Raw genomic sequence first — 21126 nt, 5'->3', positions numbered from 1 at the left:
TATTGAACGATTTTGTGTAAATTTTAAATAAAAGGGGAAAGAGCATCAATCCCTGTGGCACTCAACAAAAAAGAGTCTGGTGCAATCTCTCCTCACATGTCAATACTGATTGAAACCAGTCACAGAGAAAGGAGATGAACCATCATAAAACAGTGCTTACTATTTCCAACCACTTCAGGTGATCTAAAAAGATACTGTGGTTGATGGTACTGAAAACTGCTGAGAGATCAAGAAGCTGTGGCTTGGCTTTGCCACAGGCAATGAATAATTGCAAGTAAAACTGGCTCCAAGCTAACAATTCAGCTGAATGGATCTAGATACATATCCTATTGTATGTTATTCTATTGGAAGTACATGCTGAAGCATTTTTGAATAGACTGTTAGCCCTAGATTCAATGAGATAAAGATTATTGTTGTCCCAAAACTAATATGATTATGTAGATCACACAACTACTTTTGGCAAAACCAAATGTATTTTCCCCTCCTTTCTTACTTACAAAATTTCCTGAATGCATGTCTTGAAAATGAGTAAGACTCATGAGTTTTGGCAGGGTTACCAAACTGTCCAAGTTAAAGTAAAATAGAATATTGCAGCAAACAAGAAATGATTTTGTTTTAAGCTGAAGCAGATTTAAATTTAATTCCTTTAGCTAATACTTTGATGACAATGCCCTTTTAGGATCTGCAAAGCATGAGTGATAATCAAAATATGCAATGGTTTAACATTTAATTAGCCTGATTTTATAATTAAGGACTAGTGATGGACAGTTTGAAATAAGGACCTTGGCATCTTATTTCATTGTTAAACACTTCTCATATTAAACAACATAGGATGCTGGAGCCAGTTATCTGGGAAGAAAAGATTGTATTTATATTCATTTGTAAATAATTCTTTTACAGCCAACACTTGTGACAACTTATAAATGTATGAACAGATGGAGTTACTAGATTGCAACCTGGAGATGTAGCGTACCTGAAATGTTGTTATTAAAATTGAAAGAGAACCTGGGGGAAGGAGTTGGCAGAAGGAGCTGTTACTGCTTTATCTTCTGATATATAAGCAAATTTAAAGCTGCAAGCTGGGCTGGAATCTTTCCTCTGCTTTAGCATTTTTTCATATAATGTCATTCTTCTGATCATGTGCAAGGAATTGAAAATTTCACTGATGGAGCAATTCTCTCCTATCTTACCGTCCTTCTCTTTTAACTTTGGGAGATTCTCTCAAACAACATAGATTGGGGTTGCACTGGGCTGGTGGTGGATGAGAATCAATGAATGCTCTTCTGCATTCCTTTCTAACCAGTAAATCTTAAACAAAACCATGCCACAGACAGTAAGCCACGCCTGATATACACGAAGCATTTTCTGAATCAATAGGCAAATGGGAAGGTAAGGATTCTTGCATTCACACTAAGAATGTTTTGTTGTATTGATTTTTTTTGAACCTAACTTGCATACAAGAACGCATATATATTACGGCACAGTGGAGCCAAAGACATGGAAAAAAATGATGAAGCAGCATTTTATTATGGAAATTTGCTTGTAAAAATCCATAGATTAGACATGGACAAAAATGTGGAATAATTACAATGTTTCTTTTTCTAAGTCATAAAGTGTTACTACATGGGATGGAGCATTCTTAAAATGGTTTGAAAAAGCAGTGAAACAATAAAAGCAATATATTTGTTTTATTTGCCATTTAGCCATTTGCCATTTAGCTATTTGCCATTTAGCTATTTAGCTATATATCAGCTCAAAGAACTTTGCTTGTTTTATATTAGACATATTTGTGCTAGTTCATGTTTATATGTAAAGATCCTTTACAAGCTAATGAAGTAAGAAGTACATAAAAAGCTACAAAGTATGGCAATTTTATTACTGCATATCTTATGAGAAAATTGTTATTTCACATGTCCCACCCATTCATCTCAAACATATTTCCTAGTTCCTGATCCTTAATTGTCCATTAGCACATTCCAAATGGATTACCCAAGTATTAGTTTAACACTTTCAATCCTGATCAATATCAAATGATACTGGGACATACATAGGCTTAACATCTATGCCCCTCAATAGTATGTATCTATCCTTTTCATCAGACAAATATCCTGAGGAATGGCCTATGATATTCAACCATCTTAATACTTCAATCTAACCGCATCAGTCTCACTTTATTAGCTCATTTCTGGTTTTCTTTACAAAATCCATTCTCCATTTCTATCTAAATTTTAAAAAATGGAACTTAGAAAGATTTTCATCCAGATTTTGATTTTGAAGGCTGAAAAAGGGTCATATTTATATTCAACTTTCATTCTTTATGTTTGTATTATATTTGGATTTTGTGTGTTGTCTGCTCATATTTTCAAAGTCATAAACTTCTATGCTTACACGAGCAGATAATTCTTCTGTTTCAGAAGAAGGGCTAAATTGATTGGATAGGAAAGAAATAATTTTGGGGCAATCATACATATAGGATCTGATTTTTATGTTGAGATAGTAAGATGATTAACATACTAGCTTTTTATTTTAAAATGTCAGCTGTGCCTTCACATCTGTTCATGTAATCTAGGTTCCGATTTCCACCAAAGGCCGGGGGGGGGGGAAACCCTTCGCAGACAGGTTTAGGCATTTTCAACATTTGCTAATCAGATATATCATTAAAAGGACTCCTAGTTAATAACTAATTAGCATTTATTTAAGCATTTTTCAATTATACTGTTTTTGTTTGTTTTGTGACCGTTAGAACATCATTACTGGTCTGATGAAGATAAAGTATATTTGAAGATACTGAAGAATTTAAGTAATTTTTTGAGAGAAGGAAGGGAACTTGCATGTACGTTATATTAGGTGGTATCCAACTTCAAACTGACTCTGGGTTGTTCACAATGTAATAAACAATAAAAACACAATACAAAAGAAGATGGGATCCAGTTATTTTAGATAAAATAAAACATACAGCCAACGTCTGCCTTAATACCCAGGATGGGGGAGTACAACAAGTCTGACAGGTTCTGGAGAACCAGCAGTGGAAATTTTGAGTAGTTCAGAGAAACGGCAAACACCACCTCTGGCTGGCCGCAGAGTGGGGTGGGAATGGAGATTTTGCAACATCCTTCCCCCAGGAGTGGGGAGGGAATGGGGATTTTGCAGTATCCTTCCCCTGGAGTGGGGTGGGAATGGAGATTTTGCAGTATCCTTCCCCTGCCATGCCCTCCAAACTACGCCCACCAAGCCACACTAAGCCCACCAAGCCACACCCACAGAACTGGTAGTAAAAAAAATTGAATTCCACCACTGTATAGGAGTCACATGAATTTCAGGGGAAATGTTACTTCAAAGGTCAGGTCAGATGACAGAGAAGACATATTTCCTAAGTCCTGAGAGATGGCACTGTTTAATTGAAGGAAACAGGAGTGGTCAACTGAACTGGACATCAGGCAGAAAGAATGAGGGACAGGACAGGACAGGATAGGATAGGATACGATAGGTTATTTTTTTATTGACCAAATGTGATTAGACACACAAGGAATTTGTCTCTGGTGCATAAGATCTCAATATACATTCAAACAACCAAGTAATAAGTCATAGATAATAAATCATAGTTACAATCATAAATCATGAGATACAAACAAGTGATACCAATGGGCAGGCAGTCCCTCAAATAATCCGGCTGAATGCCATGAAGGCCTTTACAGGCCTTTACTACTATTACAAGGTAGTCCAGACAAGGAGCACACCCAGGAGTATTAGCTCTATCTTTACTGTAATCACATTAACAGAATCTTGCAAGTCTGAATGTACATCTCTCCCCACCCACCTTTACATTCCAAAACACTAGGGAGAATCCCTCTGAGACATTTGCCTGAACTAACAGTAAAAAAAAACAAAAACAACCTTATACAGTTCCTTAGGAAGCACAAACTAGAATTTATCTCAGATCGCACTACAAAATTGCAGCTATACAGAATCTTGGAGCAATCTGTTTTCTTCTTGGTGGGATTGCCTCTAATACTCCATTGGCAAGAGTTCTCGCCTTGAACTTTATGGTTCTTATGTTTTGAAGGTGGTGGCCATAAGGACAATCATAAGCAGCTCACTCTGCTTTTTTTGTGAGACTAGAGAGTAGAAGCAGTGGTAGAAATCAACAGTGGAGATGCCCTCTGATTGTCAGAGTCTTAATTCTTTTGAGTGAAAAGGGCAGTTCTTCCTGCACCCTGATAATTCTCTGCTGAATAGCCAAAGCACTCATCTCAAAAGGAGATTTCATTAGAATTCAGTTCTATGGCATATTATTATATTTCATAAAAAATATTTCAACATAAAGAAATATTGCTTCAGTTTGATTTGTTCTAGACTGAAGAATTTATGCTGGTTTGAAAGCCTAGATGAAGTTAAAATGTTTTGACTTAAAAGGCAGAATTAAAAGATAAGTTAAATTGTCTATTCAGTTTCATGATCCATGATAGTTCATATTGGATGAACAATGCAGCTGTTAAGGATATAAAGCATATAAATAGGAGCTATGAAAATGACAGTGTAATAATGTTTACTTGCTTACTAATCTGTGGGTAAATGGGTAATTGATAGGTAGGAGAATGCACAAAGAATGGAATGCAGATTTCAGAAAGTATATGTTTTGTAACACTAAAGAAGGTAGACATAGCCGAGGACCTGGTGGCTGCCTGGGATCAGGTGGCTGGTGCGGCCTTGGATCGAGTCGTGCCTTTGCGGCCTCTGACCCGGTGCTGATCCCTTGCGGTTCCTTGGTTTACCGAGGAGTTGAGGGAGATGAAGTGCCAGAAAAGACGCCTGGAGAGCGGTTGGAGGGCCAGTCTTGCTGAATCTTACCGAACACTGGTAAGGTCACATATTAAAACCTACCTAGTGGCGATAAAAGTGACAAAGTTTAATTACTTTTCCGCTCTTATTGCATCATCAGAGAATCGTCCGGCAGCCCTGTTTAGGGTGACCTGCTCCCTGCTTCATCCGGGAGCGCGAGAGGACCCCCTGGAAGGCAGGGCTGATGATTTCGGACAATATCTGTATGACAAAATCGCTCAGATCCAGGGGGAGTTGAACTCTGACTGGGTAGATTCGGGCAGGGTGACAAGGAATAGTCTTGAGAATGTTATCTGGGAAGAGTTTGATTCTGTGACCCCTGATGACGTGGACAGGATTCTGGAGAGACTTAGTGCAGCCACATGTTTACTGGACCCGTGTCCCTCCTGGTTGGTACTGGCTTCCCGGGAGGTTACATGAGGCTGGCTCCAGGGAATTATCAATGCTTCGTTGAGTGAGGGTTACTTCCCCACGGCCTTGAAAGAGGCGGTGGTGAGGTCTCTCCTCAAGAAGCCTTCCCTGGATCCGGCAGTATTAGCCAACTATCGTCCTGTCTCCAACCTTCGCTTTGTGCTGAGAGTGTGGTTGCACGACAGTTTCCGCAGTACCTGGAGGAAACGTCTTATCTAGATCCGTTCCAGTCGGGTTTCAGGCCCGGGCACAGTATGGAAATGGCATTGATCGCGTAGGTAGATGATCTCTGGAGGACTCAGGACAGAGGTTGCTCCTCTGTTCTGGCCCTGTTAGACCTCTCAGCGGAGTTTGATACCATCGACCATGGTATCATGCTGCACCGGTTGGAAGAGTTGGGGATGGGGGGCACCATGCTATGGTGGTTCTCCTCCTTTCTCTCCGACCAGTTGCAGCTTTTGTTGGCAGGGAGGCAGAGGTTGACCTTGAGGCCTCTCATATGTGGATGCCTCATAGGTCAGTTCTCTCGCCCCTTCTGTTCAACATTTATGTGAAGCCGCTGGGTGAGATCATCCATGGCTTTGGGGTAAAGTACCACCAGTACGCTGATGACACCCAGCTGTACATCTCCACCCCTGGCCACCCCAATGATGCCCTTGAAGTAATGTTCCGGTGCCTGGAGGCTGTGCGGATCTGGATGGGGAGAAACCGGCTCAAACTCAACCCTTCCAAGACTGAGTGGCTGTGGTTCCCGGCATCCCAATATAGTCAGATGACTCCATCTCTGACTATTGGGGGTGAGTCTTTGGCCCCCTCAGAAAGGGCTCGCAATCTGGGAATCCTTCTGGATATGCAGCTGTCCTTGGAGGAACATCTGATGGCTGTGGCCAGGGGGACCTTTTGTCAGGTTCTCCTGATTCGCCAGTTGCAGCCCTTTCTTGATCGGGATTCCCTGCGCACAGTCACTCATGCCCTCGTCACCCCTCACCTGGACTACTGCAATGCTCTCTACATGGGGCTCCCCTTGAGGGGCACTCGGAGACTCCAACTGGTCCAGAATATGGCCGCGTGGCTAGTTACGGGAGCTGCATGGCACTCCCATGCAACACCTCTCTTGCGTGAGCTGCATTGGCTCCCAGTGGTCTTCCGGGTGCACTTCAAGGTGTTGGTTATCACCTTTAAAGTGCTTCATGGCATAGGACCTAGATATCTTCAAGACCACCTGCTGCTACCGACGGCCTCCCATCAACCTGTGCACTCCCACAGAGAGGGCCTCCTCGGGGTGCCATCAGCCAAACAATGTAGGCTGGTGACCCCCAGGGGGAGGGCCTTCTCTGTGGGGGCATCTACCCTCTGGAACCAACTGCCCCCAGAGATAAGGAGAATCCAAGACCTCGGTGCCTTCCTCCATGCCCTTAAAACTTTCTTTTTTCAGCAAGCCGGGCTGGCTTAACACTTTTAAATGTTTTTAATTGGTTTGTCATTGTTTTTTAATTACGAGGCCAAATTTATATATATCTTTTTAATAGCATTTTAATGTTTGTAGTCTATGTTTTTATTTGGCTGTACACCGCCCTGAGTCCTCAGAGAGAAGGGCGGTATATAAATTTGATATAAAATAAAAAAAATAAAATAGCAGTGGACAATGTTGAAATTTTGATATAATGAAAGTCTAAACTGTCACCTCATGACATATATTCAGAGATGTTTCATGTCTCATTCTTGGGACACTAATCTATCAGGCAGATTATGAAAATGTGGAGGTGTGAGACTGATGACAAATTGTTCCTTAAAATACTTGAGCAGCTGGATCCTACTTACAAGTTATGGCTTAAGCAGGAATAGTAAGTGGTATTCATATGGCACAAAAATGGCTGGGGACGCTGCACAAATGGCCAATATGGAAGACAGTTCCTCTATTGTACTGAACAATGAGTGGCACAAGTGTGTGGCTACCATAGAGGAAGCTCAATGCCACTTGCTAGACAGGTGACCAGACTGACACTAGAAGCAAGCCTCCCCAAGATCATGTTGGGCATGAGGCAAGTTTTTAGTTTTGGTCTTGGAAAGGTGCACATATTCTGTCCTGTTGCATTATAGGTAGCTCTTGATTGGTGACAACTCATTTAGCAACCATTCAAAGTTATGACAGTGCTTCAAAAAGTGTCTTACCCAGTGTTTACATTTATGCCTCTCATAGTGTCCCCAGAGTCACATGATCATGATTTGGATACTTGGCAACTGGCGTGTATTTATGATAATGTGATTGTCATTTGTGACTTTCCCAGTCAGCTTCCAATAAACAGAGTCAATGTGAAGAAACTGGATTTACTTAGGTAAATATGTGACTCATTTAACACCATGTCAAAAAAAGTTGTAAAATCAGGGTGTGATCACATTATGACTCACTTAATGACTGCATCACAATCAAAATTCAAGTCCTAGTTGTGGTCATAGGTCTAATAACTGGGACTTACAACCTGTGTAGTAGCTTGACCTCCATTGGAGGACAAAACTCTAAAAAAGTCACCAAAACCCAATGCTAGCAAATGAAAGAAGATTACATATATCTTAGGCTGGCTATTAGGTTGTGGAGTGGGATTGTTTTGTAGGGTGCCACCTCCCTCCTCACAAGGTTTTCAGTAAAAGCTGTAGAAAAAGTTGAAGCTTATAAAAGCTTTCATCCCCTTTAGGTCAGGATTTTATGAATCCCTAAAATTCTTTTCTATATCTAGCTTGAGAGAGCTTTGCCTGGATCAATAAGGTGAGAAGTAGAATCTTAACAAAATCCACTGAATGGTATTAAAGCAATAACTAATATGCTCTGAGAAATTTAGGAATTAACAGGCAATTTTGATGCTTCAAATATCAGTCTTTAATATATTTTAGAACTAACAATGAATCTACCTATGATATTTATCATATTCTAGCTGTTTCTTTTTTTCCACCTATACCAAGTTAATCACACCAATTTAATTTGTTGTTGCAGCTCAAGGGTACTGTCATATTACAGATAGTCCTCAACATAAGACTATCCATTTAACAACAGTTCAAAGTTACAAGAAGCTTGGAAAAAGTGACTTATGACCTATACTTGCACTCACACCAATCGCAGTTACATTATTGTAGTTTAGGTGCTTGGCAACCAGCTTGCATTTACAAAGGGTTGCAGTGTCCTTCTGTCACATACTTAGTGATTTGTGCATTGGAAAAGCTGCATTTGCTTAACAACCATGTGATTCACTTAACAACTACTGTAAAAATAGTAAAATCAGGTCCAACTTGACTTATTGCAACTGCAAGGATTTATGACAGAAATTCTGGTCCTAATTTTGGTTGTAAATTGAGGACTGGCTGTACAACTGATATGGCTGAGAGTTCATATTAGAAGCACTATATCCCCAGGCTGCTTTGTCTCTGACTGTTCTCAGTTACCTGAAGTTTATGAATGCTTTCAGAGGTTTGCTACTGCTGGCCAAGAGGGGCATTCAGGGAAATACGTTTTCCCACTCAAAGAACTAACAGATGAGATATAAATATTTCTTCCGATTGAGAAGCAAAGAAGAAGAGGAAAACCTTATTTCTACAGACTGGAAAACATTTGCAAAAAGTTCATCTGTTTTCAGTGCGTCAATGCTAGCCTACAGTCACTGCCTCATGAATGCTGAGTTATGTCCAGCATTCAGGCGTGTAACAAGAATGTCATGGGAGCATGCACACAGTCCATGAATCTCAAATCACTTTCGAGTTTGACATTTCCCCTTTTTGTTCTTTTTAAAAAGCCCTTCTAGTAATGCATTCTGCCATGTACCCAGCTTTACAAAATGTTCTGCAGAGGCATGTTTTTATCCATGAATAAATAGCATCTAGTGTGTAATCCATTATGTATACCTGCATGTGCTATCTCCTTGTTAAATGTATTGGGATGAAGGTATGTGGTATGTCAGATTTAACAGCATCACAGAGTTCAAAGGGATCTTGGAAGGGATCTTGGAGGAGTTCAACCTCCTGCTCAGGCAGGAAATCTTATATCATTTCAGACAAATGATTGTCCAATCTCTTTTTAAAAACTTCCAGTGTTGAAGCATTCACAAATTCTTGGGCAAGTTGTTCCACTGATTAATTGTTCTGTCAGGAAATTTCTTCTTAGTTCTAGGTTGCTTCTCTCCTTCTCTCCTTAGCCTGCTCTTGCATTAATATGGTTATTGTGGCTGAAGATCATAAATTGAAAAAATGTAGAAGGGATAGAATGGGTAAAAATAGCACTACTGAAAACCCTTAGAACCCCATTCTTCTCTCACTGAAGAATCTTCTCTCATCAGGTAAAAGACTTTCTAGACATAAAAGTTTGGCTTTTTCACAGCACCTATACATTGTTCATAATTAAATTCTTATTTCAACTAGTCCGTGTCAGGCATATTTTCATTTTGTAGAAATGCAATGAAATAATCTCTTAATAACAAGCCTGAAGGTTGTCAAACTATTAGGCACTGGGGGGAAAAAAGCTTTCTGTTTGTCAGGCCAACTGCAAATTCTTAATGATTGAAGACAAGTTTTATTATTCAATCTTTCAGTGCTTTCAAATTGATTCAATAGCCTAGTTTAATTTTGGAAGTATGAGAAAGTATTACTGTTTTTTCCTATGCCTCCAAACTTTATACCATATAATAATGTTGCATGATCAATCTAATGCATATTGAGAAAGTTTTGCTGAGTTCAAGGGTGTTTATTTTTCTAAGTTATTGTGATAGGCTCTTGGTTCTTGTTGATTTTTTTAAAAGCAGCATTTGTTTCAATTTTTTTTTATCAGCAAGGAGTCAGATTTATTTAATCAAGCTTATGGGCTGTCTCAGTGTCGATCACATTGGTAGCCTACAACATATAAATAGTTAGCATTAAAACTATGAACAAAATGAAGAGCAAATAAGTACATATAGGATCTCCATCAGAGAAAACAACTCATCCCATTACAAAACAACATAAAATCCATATCAAGGGCATGGTAACAACAACACTGGCTGAATTTTCAAGTACAACAGAGTCAGAGAAACAGAGTGCAATAATGGCTACAGTAAAGGTCCTGCTTTACTAGAACTAGAGCAAGCCAGTCTTGTAAAACAAAATAAAACAAAACAAATCTGAATAATAATAGTAGTAATTAAAAAAACCCAAAAGTGACAGAATATATAGAATGTATTTGCAATATGTCTTGATTTGCCTGTCAGCATATTATTCAATAGGCTAACTTACTTATTTAGCAAATATTATTTTTTATATGTATTGTTTATCCAGATAATTGTTTTGGTATTCTTTTGTAGTTGCTTATGAATTTCTTTCTTCTCTGTCTGGGAGGCATGAGACAAATTATATGACTTTGTTAAGATTATGGCAACTGTAAGACTTCTAAGTTTATTATGGCACAAGTCCACAAAACCTATGCTTTATGAAACCTACTAAATTTTATGTTATTGAAAAGGTCTTTTTCTTTTTCTCGAGCAAATCAGTTAGGGTTGCCAGGTCTGCTTCCAAAAAATAGCAGACAAACGGGGGGGGGGGGGTGTTAAGTAGTAAAAAAAAAATACAATTAAATTATATATTTTCTTACAAACATTTTAACACGTATTAAAATAATCACTTCAAAACTTTACTTAAAATTCAAAACATCAAATATATTATAATAATATGTAAAATATTAAATTACATTTTACTTTGCTGTCGTGTGTATTTTTTATTTGACTGCGCAGCTTTGATCAATTCTTTGTGTTTAAGGAATAATTCTTTAATTTCAGTACAACGTTGAGAAATATTAAAAAATATACAAAGTTCACTTCGAACCGATGGTACAAGGAGTCGGTTACATTCGTCAGTCCACAAATTTCCCATGACACTGAAAATTCATTCAACGTTTGCATTTGATACTGGAATTGATGCACAATACTGGAACAGTATCAGTAAACTCGGAGCTGGCTCTTTCTTGAAAAAGTACGTCCACTTAACAAGGGATGAATCTCCCTGCAGATGAACATAAACTTCTTCTAAGGCAGAAATTTCATCGAAGAGAGTGTTGGGTGGAAGTTCTTCTCACCATGGTGATAATAACCAGATGTTTGTCATTTCTTCTAAAGTTGGAGGATTATTGCGATCAATTAGATTGAAACAACTTAGCGTCTCATATACTGAATCAGTGAAATTATACCACTTTTCTAGGTACGCAATGGCTCTTTGATACACGTTGATGGCTTCTTTCTTGAACTTTTGCACGGCATTCTCAGACAAATGTTTTTTTATGTAAGGCAAATAAAACTTTCATTCCAAAAAACTGCTCATCGTATTTTTTTTGCGAAGAATCACGCAGCTTACACATGATAATGTGAAGATCACATGCAAGAATTTTCTTGCTTTCCAGCTTCAGTAGGGTGTCTTGCATTATTGACATGAAGAAGTGCGTGAAATATAAATACAATTCTGAAATTGTTGGTTCATCGTTCTTTGTGAGTTCATTTTCCTGATCCGAAATAAGGTTCCAGATAACCTTATGGCACTCATCAGATCCAAGAGAAATAAAATAGGATTTTAGAGGTATCCAGTTTAAAAGAAGTCTTTCAACCGCTTTAAACAAACTTAACCAATGTGTTGGAACATGGCGCAAAACTTCATGGAATTCTGACTCACAAAACTCAAAAAATGATTTCAACTCTTCTCATTTCTTCGCAGAATTCGAAAATTCGGCAAAAACCTTCAGCACTACATTTTCGATATCAAAAGATAACTGCTTTAATGCATTTTTTGCGCTGTTGTGTAAAATGTGATTATTGCAATGAGCAGCTACAATATTGTCATTTTCCAGCAATAATTTTTGGTAAACAGATTTGTTCACTCCATAATTGACCGATGCATTATCTGCTGAGTAAGCTGAAACATTATTTATTTCCAATTCGTTATCATTAAGAACTCGACACAGCTGATTTTTTATTGATGTAGAATCTTTGAAAGAATCCTCATAAAAGTCTAAAATTTTCACACACAGTCCTTCTTCACAAGTAAAATATTGTGCAATAACGGGATACATTTTGTGATTTCCCTTGTTTGATGCGTCAGTGGAGAGAGAAAATGGAATTCCAGTTTTAAGATCATTGAGAACCAACTCAATAGAAAAAGGATACAAAACCTCATTGACAATAGCTGATGATTTGGTTCTTCCACAAGACATCTTTTTTACAATTTCTGAATCATCAAAAATTTGCTTCATTAACTTAATACCGCAATCTTGAGCCAAGAAAGAAATATGGTGTTTGATCCCATGGTAAGTTTCAGCCATTTCAGCTACAGTCACTTTCTCACTGAAAGAGGAGTTTTTAACAATGAAAAATGAATTGATTTGCTTGTTGCTGGAAGCTATCTTCTCCTTATCTAAATGATTTTTTGAGCTTGCATGCTGTGTGACAGCTTTTATACCATTATATTCAATTGTGAACGATTTCTGACACAATTTACAGTAGGCCGTCGTATTTGTTCTGTCGGTTTCATTGTTGGTAATCCATGCAAAAGTAGCTTCCCAGTCTTTGGTGTATTTGCACACTCCTCTCTTTCGTTTTAAAGAATTCGAAATCTCACCACTGTCACTCTCATCACTCGACGCCATTTTAGGTCAGTCGACACAAGCTACAATACATTTTAAAAATGTGAACTGTACATAATTTTATGATATATTTTTATTTTAATCTCATCATTAATTTTTTCGGAGAATCGAGTTCAATGGATATTCGATCTTTGTCTCATACTAACTTATGAAAAAAAAGACAAAACATGATTCTCCTATCCTTCTTCTTTTAGACTGTACAGCTTTAGATTACATACCATTTCATCTTAAAGCTTTTGAATAAAAAAAATGTCCACTATTTTGTGAAAAAAAATAGTGAACATAATGTAAAAAAAGTGGACTGTCGCTCAAATAGTGGATATCTGGCAACTCTAAAATCAGTATAGCTGTCCCTCTAGACATTATAAAAACACTAGATAGATGAACAATTATAGTTTAATCCAAGTTGTAATATGAAGACAATGCACCTGTGCAAGGATTATATCTCTTGATATCAAATAGTGAAAGAAGGAATTATTGTAATACTCGTTCAGCTTGCAGGGAATTTAATTAAAATGTAATGTTCAAATTCCTTCTACTTTATCCTTTGTTAAATACAGAAACCTTCACTCTAATTTATACACACACATTCACACACACACACACATACACATACACACACACAAAGACAGAAAATTGATATATTCCCAGAACTTGCATGGTATATGCCTGCAAAACAATGCTGGCACTTCATCAATTAGATGGATGGAGGTCTGAGGTAGGATGGAGGCTGGCTAGAAAATTCTGGGTATTGAAATCTATATATCATAAAATTATAGGTTTCCTGCGTAAGCAAGGGGTTGGACTAGATGACCTCCAAGGTCCCTTTCAACTTTGTTATTGTTACCTTCTCACGCTGCGAGACTCCCCCCTCTCACAGGCCTGGCCCTCCACGTTATCGAGGGCCTATCTTGATGACGGGCTTTGGGACCCCGAGAGATGGCATGCAGCGAAGAGGGGGTTGAGGGGTTTTTTAGCTAAATTTTTAAGGAGAATTTTAAGGGGACCCGGGAGGGAGGGAGGGGGTTGTAAAAGTGGACCTGGGGGGGTCCAGATAGCGACCGCGCGGGATGATGGGTCAATTAGCTGCAGCAGAGGGATCGTGAAAGGAAACCTAACTGGGAAGCAGGGGGACGACAGGAAGGGCTGTGTAATTGAAATAATGAGTGGGAGGGGCAGGTATGATGGGCGCAGGGGGTCATATCAAGTGTCGGGGGTGTGCACGTGCTGTCTCCGAGCGATTGCGCACTCCGGCCCTCAATGCGTGACTCGTGTCCTGGGTTGTGAAGAGCCTCAGGCCCAGGGTCCGCGGCTGATGTTGTGTAATGCCAGGTCGATGGTTAATAAAGCCCCCCTCATCTGTGATCTTATTTTGGAGGGGGGTGCGGACCTGGCAGGTATTACGGAGACCTGGTTGGGCCAAGAGGGGGGGGATCCCCCTCATTGAGATGTGCCCACCAGGTTTCCATGCATTTCATCAGCCAAGGGCCCAGGGGAGGGGTGGGGGAGTGGCGGTGATTATTAGGGAAAGTCTTTGTCCGAGGGAGACCACTGTTCCTCAGATAGCCGGATGTGAGTCCCTTTGTGTGAAGTGGGGCCGTGGGGTGCAGATGGGTTTGCTGACCGCGTAGCTGGCTCCCTGCCATGTGGCAGCAACCCTGACCAAGCTACTCGATGTCATTGCCGGGGTGGCGGTTGATACCCCCAGACTTATTGTCATGGGGGATTTCAACCTTCCATCCGTGGGTGAGGCGTCAGAGGTGGCTCGGGAGTTCATGGCTTCCATGGCGGCCATGGACCTGACCCAGGTAGTTCAAGGCCCCACTCACATAGGGGGACACACTCTGGACCTGATTTTTGTCTCTGGTCAGTGGTTGAATGATCTTGGTAGAGGGGATCTAGATATCAAACCCTTGTCATGGACAGATCATTCGCTCCTTCAATTAGACTTTCCTACCGCCGGCCCCCGCTGCAGGGAGACGGAACCAACTAGATGGTTCAGTCCCAGGCGCCTGATGGACCCCGAAAGGTTCCTGACGGAGCTTGGGCCGTTTCCTGAGACTCTAACACACGACTCGACTGAAGAGCTGGTAGCTGCCTGGGAAAGGGCGGCCGCTGGAGCTTTGGACCGCGTCATGCCTTTGCGGCCTCTGACCCGATGCCGATCTCAATTGGCTCCTTGGTTCTCTGAGGAGCTGAGAGAGATGAAGTGTCGGAAAAGACGCCTAGAGAGCATCTGGAGGACTAGTCAATCTGATTCCGACCGGACACAGGTGAGGTCTTATATCAAGACCTACCTAGTGGCGATAAAAGCGGCAAAATCTAACCATTTTTCCGCTCTTATTGCATCTGCAGAGAACCGCCCAGCCACCCTGTTTAGAGTGACCCATTCCCTTCTTCGGGGGGGAGTGCAGGAAGATCCCTTGCAGGGTCGTGCTGAGGATTTTGTGCAATTCCTGCATGATAAAGTCGCTCGGATTCGGGATGGCTTGGACTCCGATTGGAAGAGTCCACGGGAGGAGACGAGGGCAGGTCTTGAGAATGTTATCTGGCAGGAGTTTGATCCTGTGACTCCCGAGGATGTGGACAGGGTTCTGGGTAAGACTAGTGCCGCCACGTGTTTATTGGACCCATGTCCCTCCTGGTTGGTACTGGCCTCCCGGGAGGTGATACGAGGCTGGCTCCAGGGGATTGTAAGTGCTTCTCTGAGTGAGGGTGCCTTTCCTGCCACCTTGAAAGAGGCGGTAGTGAGGCCCCTCCTCAAGAAGCCTTCCCTGGACCTGGCTGAATTAGCCAACTATCATCCAGTCTCCAACCTTCGTTTTGTGGCGAAGGTTGTTGAGAGCGCGGTGGCACGACAACTTCCCCGGCACCTGGATGAAGCTATCTATCTAGACCCGTACCAGTCGGGCTTCAGGCAGGGATACAGCACAGAAACAGCATTGGTCGCATTGGTGGATGATCTCTGGAGGGCTCGGGACAGGGGCTGCTCCTCTGTCCTAGTCCTATTAGATCTCTCAGCGGCTTTTGATACCATCGACCATGGTATCATGCTGCAGCGGTTGAGGGGGTTAGGAATAGGGGGCACCGTTCTGCGGTGGTTCTCCTCCTTCCTCTCCGACCGTTCACAGTTTGTGTTGGCAGGGGGACAGAGGTCGACCTCGAGGCGTCTCGCATGGGGAGTGCCGCAAGGGTCGGTCCTCTCGCCCCTCCTGTTCAACATTTATGTGAAGCCGCTGGGTGAGATCATCCGTGGTTTTGGGGTGAAGTGTCATCTGTACGCTGATGATACTCAGCTGTACATCTCCACCCCGGACCACCCCAACGATGCCCTTGATGTGATGTCTCGCTGCCTGGAGGCCGTGCGGGTCTGGATGGGGAGGAACAGGCTCAGACTCAACCCCTCCAAGACTGAGTGGCTGTGGCTTCCAGCGCCCCGATATAGTCAACAGGTGCCATCGTTGACTATTGGGGGTGAATCTCTGCCCCCCACGGAGAGGGCTCGCAATCTGGGTGTCCTCCTGGATGCATGGCTGTCATTAGAAGAGCATATGATGGCCGTGGCCAGGGGGGCCTTTTATCAGGTTCGCCTGATCCGCCAGTTGCAGCCCTTTCTGGACTGGGACGCCCTGCGCACGGTCACTCATGCCCTTGTTACCTCCCGGTTGGACTATTGTAATGCTCTCTACATGGGGCTCGCCTTGAAGAGCACTTGGAGGCTCCAACTGGTCCAGAATGCGGTTGTGCGGGTGGTTATGGGCGCGACCCATTGTGCCCATGTGACACCCCTCCTGTGCGAGCTGCACTGGCTCCCAGTGGTCTTCCGGGTGCGATTCAAGGTGTTGGTTACCACCTTTAAAGCGCTCCATGGCATAGGACCTGGGTACCTTCGAGACCGTCTTCTGCCACCAATAGCCTCCCACCAACCAGTCCACTCCCACAGAGAGGGTCTCCTCAGGGTGCCATCGGCCAAGTTATGTCGGCTGGCGACACCCAGGGGGAGGGCCTTCTCTGTGGGAGCCCCAGCCCTGTGGAATGAACTGCCCCCGGAAATACGTAAGATCTCTGACCTCCGCGTGTTTCACTGCGCACTGAAGACCCTGTTTTTCCGCCAGGCCAGGTTATCAACATAATAGTTTTAAATTGGGGTATTTTAAATTTCTGGGGTTTTAATTGAGCCAAATTTATTTAATTATTTTAAATTTTAATTGCTGTTTTGTCTTGTGTTTTTAAATAGGCTGTACACCGCCCTGAGTCCTTCGGGAGAAGGGCGGTATAGAAATAAAATTATTATTATTATTATTATTATTATTATTATTATTATTATTATTATTATTATTATTATTATTATTATTATTATCTGCTAAAGATGAGAAATACTGGATTAGAGAAAACTCTGGGGTCTGGCTTTCCCCAAAGGATCAGCTTCTTTTCTACTCTTTCACATCAACTCATGCAACACATGTGTTTGTCCTTTATTTTACAATTGAAAGACTGGCTGTTGACCATGTTCCCTGCCTTTCTGTTTGAGTCTGAAGTTGAGCTTCTTTTCCCTGGACATGTTTTGGATTTGCTGGTTGTCAGGATAACCTAAGGGAAAGCACTTTGGACATTCCGTATATTAAACATGCTTTGAAGATGGGTTGCAAAGTCGCTAAAACCAGTTCAATGTTCATGATGAGGAAGATCAAATAAATTTATGCCTAAGAAACTGGTCTAAGGGAAATCCCAATTTGTATCTTTCCAAAATATTTGCCTTAGAACTTTGATCTCTGCTTTTTTATGGATCTAACTATTTCTGGAATTTTTCCTAAGAATATTTCTTGTTTTATAATTCTAGAAACACTCTCAATTACATGTAACAATAATCAGCAAGTAACTTGAAATGAAATGTCTTCTACTCAAAATTAATTTGTACTTGCTTAGCAGCCTGTCTTAAGATATCATTGTGTACATCTCTTACGCCTCTTTCTTTCATGGTGTCTCCAAGATTTCACAGAGCTCTGTTTAATTTTGTTTTCCTCAGTTATCCCAATCTTGCTTCTCAGACAGCTTTCCAGACCTCACATTACCTCAGAATCAAATATCAGTTCTTTCTTTGCAAATGAATTGGCAGAATGGAATAGGGTGAACAAATGTTAAATTTTATATCATCTCCAAGAGTTACATAAACATGTTTATTAAAATATATATTTCAAAAAGAAAAGCTGCAAGGTGTATTTGAGCTCCATCTATTGACTCATGCTTAATATAGTTTGCTCAGCCATACTTCTATATTTATTATTTTTTTCTGTTTTCAAGGAAAGCAAATCTTATAGGAACCAGAGAACTGCAAAGCAAAGCCCACAATTTCCCTTCAGCAATGAAACAATGCAAGAGAATATCTTTAGCTCAGAGTCCTGTACATTCAGTTTCTCTGCTAGTTTTTTTCTTTTCTTTCTTTGTGGTTCAGTGTGTTGTTAGGTTCCCTGGACTGAATGTGGCTGAAATTACCTAGATACTCAACCTGGCACAGCTAGATAGGAATCTTTATTGCATACTACAACGAAGCTGCCGTACTTTCAACAGTTGATTGCCCAGGTGAGTATCAGGATTCTTATAACTACCACGTTGTAAATTCAGTGCTTCTTTTTACCACTTTTATCATAGCTTCATATATACCATTTCCGATGCTTGATGATAGCTAATAATATGTTCTTGACATAATTAACATTCCTGTCCTGAAAGCAAAAGTTACAACATGATGCAGACAATGAGGATAAATTATGTAAGCCATACTTAATGAAGTAATGGACTCTAATTAAAAGCTTCATACAATTCCTTGTACACCGACCAGAATCCCTCCTTGAGAGAGATGGGTGATCTAGAAACAGAAAATATAAATAGATAAATAAATAAACACTTTTTCAGGTTGGTTGATTTGCATTATCTGGCAGAACTCACATTTTACTGACATATTACATTTTGAATGAAGCAACATTTCTCTCAAATGAAATGGATTCTTTGATATCTGGCTTTCAGCAGACCAATGAGTTCTTTTATTTTAAGAATTGTTAACCCAGAAAGTTGGTTCTCCAAAAGTAAATACTACATTTTTAATGTAGGTTCTTTTATCAAAGCTTTAGTTTAGAAAATTAAGCATGTAATGCCACATAAAAAAAACATACTAGTGGTGAAGCAACTTGTTCCTCTCAGTTTTAGCATACTTGTTCACACACATTTAATGATATTCGTTTTTGTAATAAGGATAAGGCATTACTTGATAACTTCTAGTATTTGATTTTAAAAAATATTTAGAAAGACTTGGCAGATGTGCTACTTTAAATATTACTTTAAACTAAAAAGTGGGGAGCTGTAATGACAGCAGGGGAATAGTTACATATTAATCTATCAGAACACAGGTGATTTTTTTAAAAAAGAAATTTTGTTGAAAAATATTTACAATACACAGAATTATTTAACTTTATTTTAAATAATCCAAATTCCTAAGAAAAGTTTTATTATAGGGTGCTTAGAAGTTGGGTAGTGTTACCTTTGTCCTTCCTTATGAAATTATTACTTATACTATATATCCCTGTGGATAGGATACTATGGAGTGGACCTGATCATTTTACAGCCTACAGGCCTCATCCAGCCCTTTGGGAAGATTAATCCCTATCCCTGGTATGGAGTATATGAGTGGGAGATTGCAGAATGCAATTGTTCTCAATGTAAGAGTTGAGCACTAAATGTTTAATGCCTGGGAATTTTGAGTGCTGTAGTCCCTTTCTAGCTGGAGGATGCCAAGTTGTGAAAGACTGACTTATTATGAATTTTTTGTTCCTTGCTACCTGTATCTATCAACCATAAATGCATAGTATTAAGGATTTTCTGTATGTAAAATTATTATTATTTTTTTATTTATTTTTATATGCCGCCCTTCTCCGGAGACTCAGGGCGGCTTACAATGCGTTAAGCAATAGCCTTCATACTTTTGTATATTTTATACAAAGTCAGCTTATTGCCCCCACTAACCGGGTCCTCATTTTACCCACCTTAGAAAGGATGGAAGGCTGAGTCGACCTTGAACCTGGTGAGAATTGAATTTGCAGTAATTGCAGGCAGCTGGATGTTAAATGCTGCCTTAGTAGGAGGCATTAGCCTCCTACGCCACTCAGGTTCCTAAATTATCCAATTTATATGGTGCCAGTCAGGTGTAAAGCCATTTTAAATAGATCTTAGCAGTTTGACTAATGAGAATTTTAATGTGCCTTTTCTTGATAAGAACTTATGGAAGAATCCTGTTTTGTTTTTGGTAATAAACAATAAAAAAGCTTGAGATTTAAAAAAAAAATAATGTGAAAGAATGTTAAACTGACAAATGAGTTCATTGGTCTGTGAGGGTAAGCAGCAGAGCTGGAGTCCATTAATCAATTTGCTTTGTGTCAGTTGGGAGCAACAAATCAGCTCCATCAATAACTGTAGCTTTGTAATACAAAAAATAAAACATACTTGTACACTAATGTAACCCACCAAATACTATTAGTTGAATGAGCTAATTCACCTCACATCACCTCATTTAACTGAGTTCATTTTAAATGTCACCTTTATTTTGAGCCTTACTTTGTTCTTTAAAACTATTTGTAGAAGAATTAAGCTATTGCCTAATAAGATTTTTTTTGTGGCAATTTCTCTACTGCCACAGTATACATTTCAGCAGTTTATTCTACAAAGAATCTGACTAGCATTAACTTTACTGTCTAAGCAGCTAATTTAAAATTTGCCTTCTAACAGAAAGAACCTATGCAGGCTCCCAATGATGTATAGGGGGCTTCCCCTACTCTTGGTCTTCTACCCATGAAATCCAACTTGCAGCAAGAAGTAACAGTTATTTATTGAAGCAATAAAAACAATCTACAGCTACAAAGATAAACTTCATCTCAGTGTGCCCAGACTTTAAAATATATCTTTTCAAAACACATTTGCACTCTATTTTGAATAAGCTAATTGTATCTCCTAGTAGACAAGGTTATTATATATTTCATGTGCAATGTTTAAGAAGTATTCCCACACAAAAGTATTTTAGCTGTCAGCTAGGCAGTGCTGAATAGAAGTAGGAAGCAATACAGGTATGAACAACAAAACATGGCTCCTGCATTAAAAAAAAACACCACAAGTATGCAAAGAAATAAAACTACAATAAACATTTTAAACGACCTTGAAAATATTCTTCCATTTTAATTTGCTTATTAGAACTA

At 40.1% G+C, this 21126-nt stretch overlaps 1 protein-coding gene across 1 annotated transcript in view; it reads left to right on the top strand.

The window, feature by feature from the left end:
- Positions 1 to 7120: 7120 nt before the first annotated feature.
- Positions 7121 to 21126, top strand: part of KCNJ15 (potassium inwardly rectifying channel subfamily J member 15) — a 108504-nt gene continuing 94498 nt past the window's right edge. The window contains exon 1 of the mRNA XM_070943629.1: positions 7121 to 7239. Coding sequence (XP_070799730.1) covers positions 7121 to 7239 — 119 coding nt within the window. The remainder of the gene's footprint in view (positions 7240 to 21126) is intronic.

The sequence above is a fragment of the Pituophis catenifer genome, unplaced genomic scaffold, assembly GCF_029215685.1.
Source record: "Pituophis catenifer annectens isolate HBS135680 unplaced genomic scaffold, rPitCat1.0.hap2 SCAF_4, whole genome shotgun sequence".
Lineage (NCBI taxonomy): Eukaryota > Metazoa > Chordata > Lepidosauria > Squamata > Colubridae > Pituophis > Pituophis catenifer.
The sequence above is the reverse complement of the archived record's forward strand: the minus strand, read 5'-3'. Positions and strand labels throughout refer to the sequence as shown.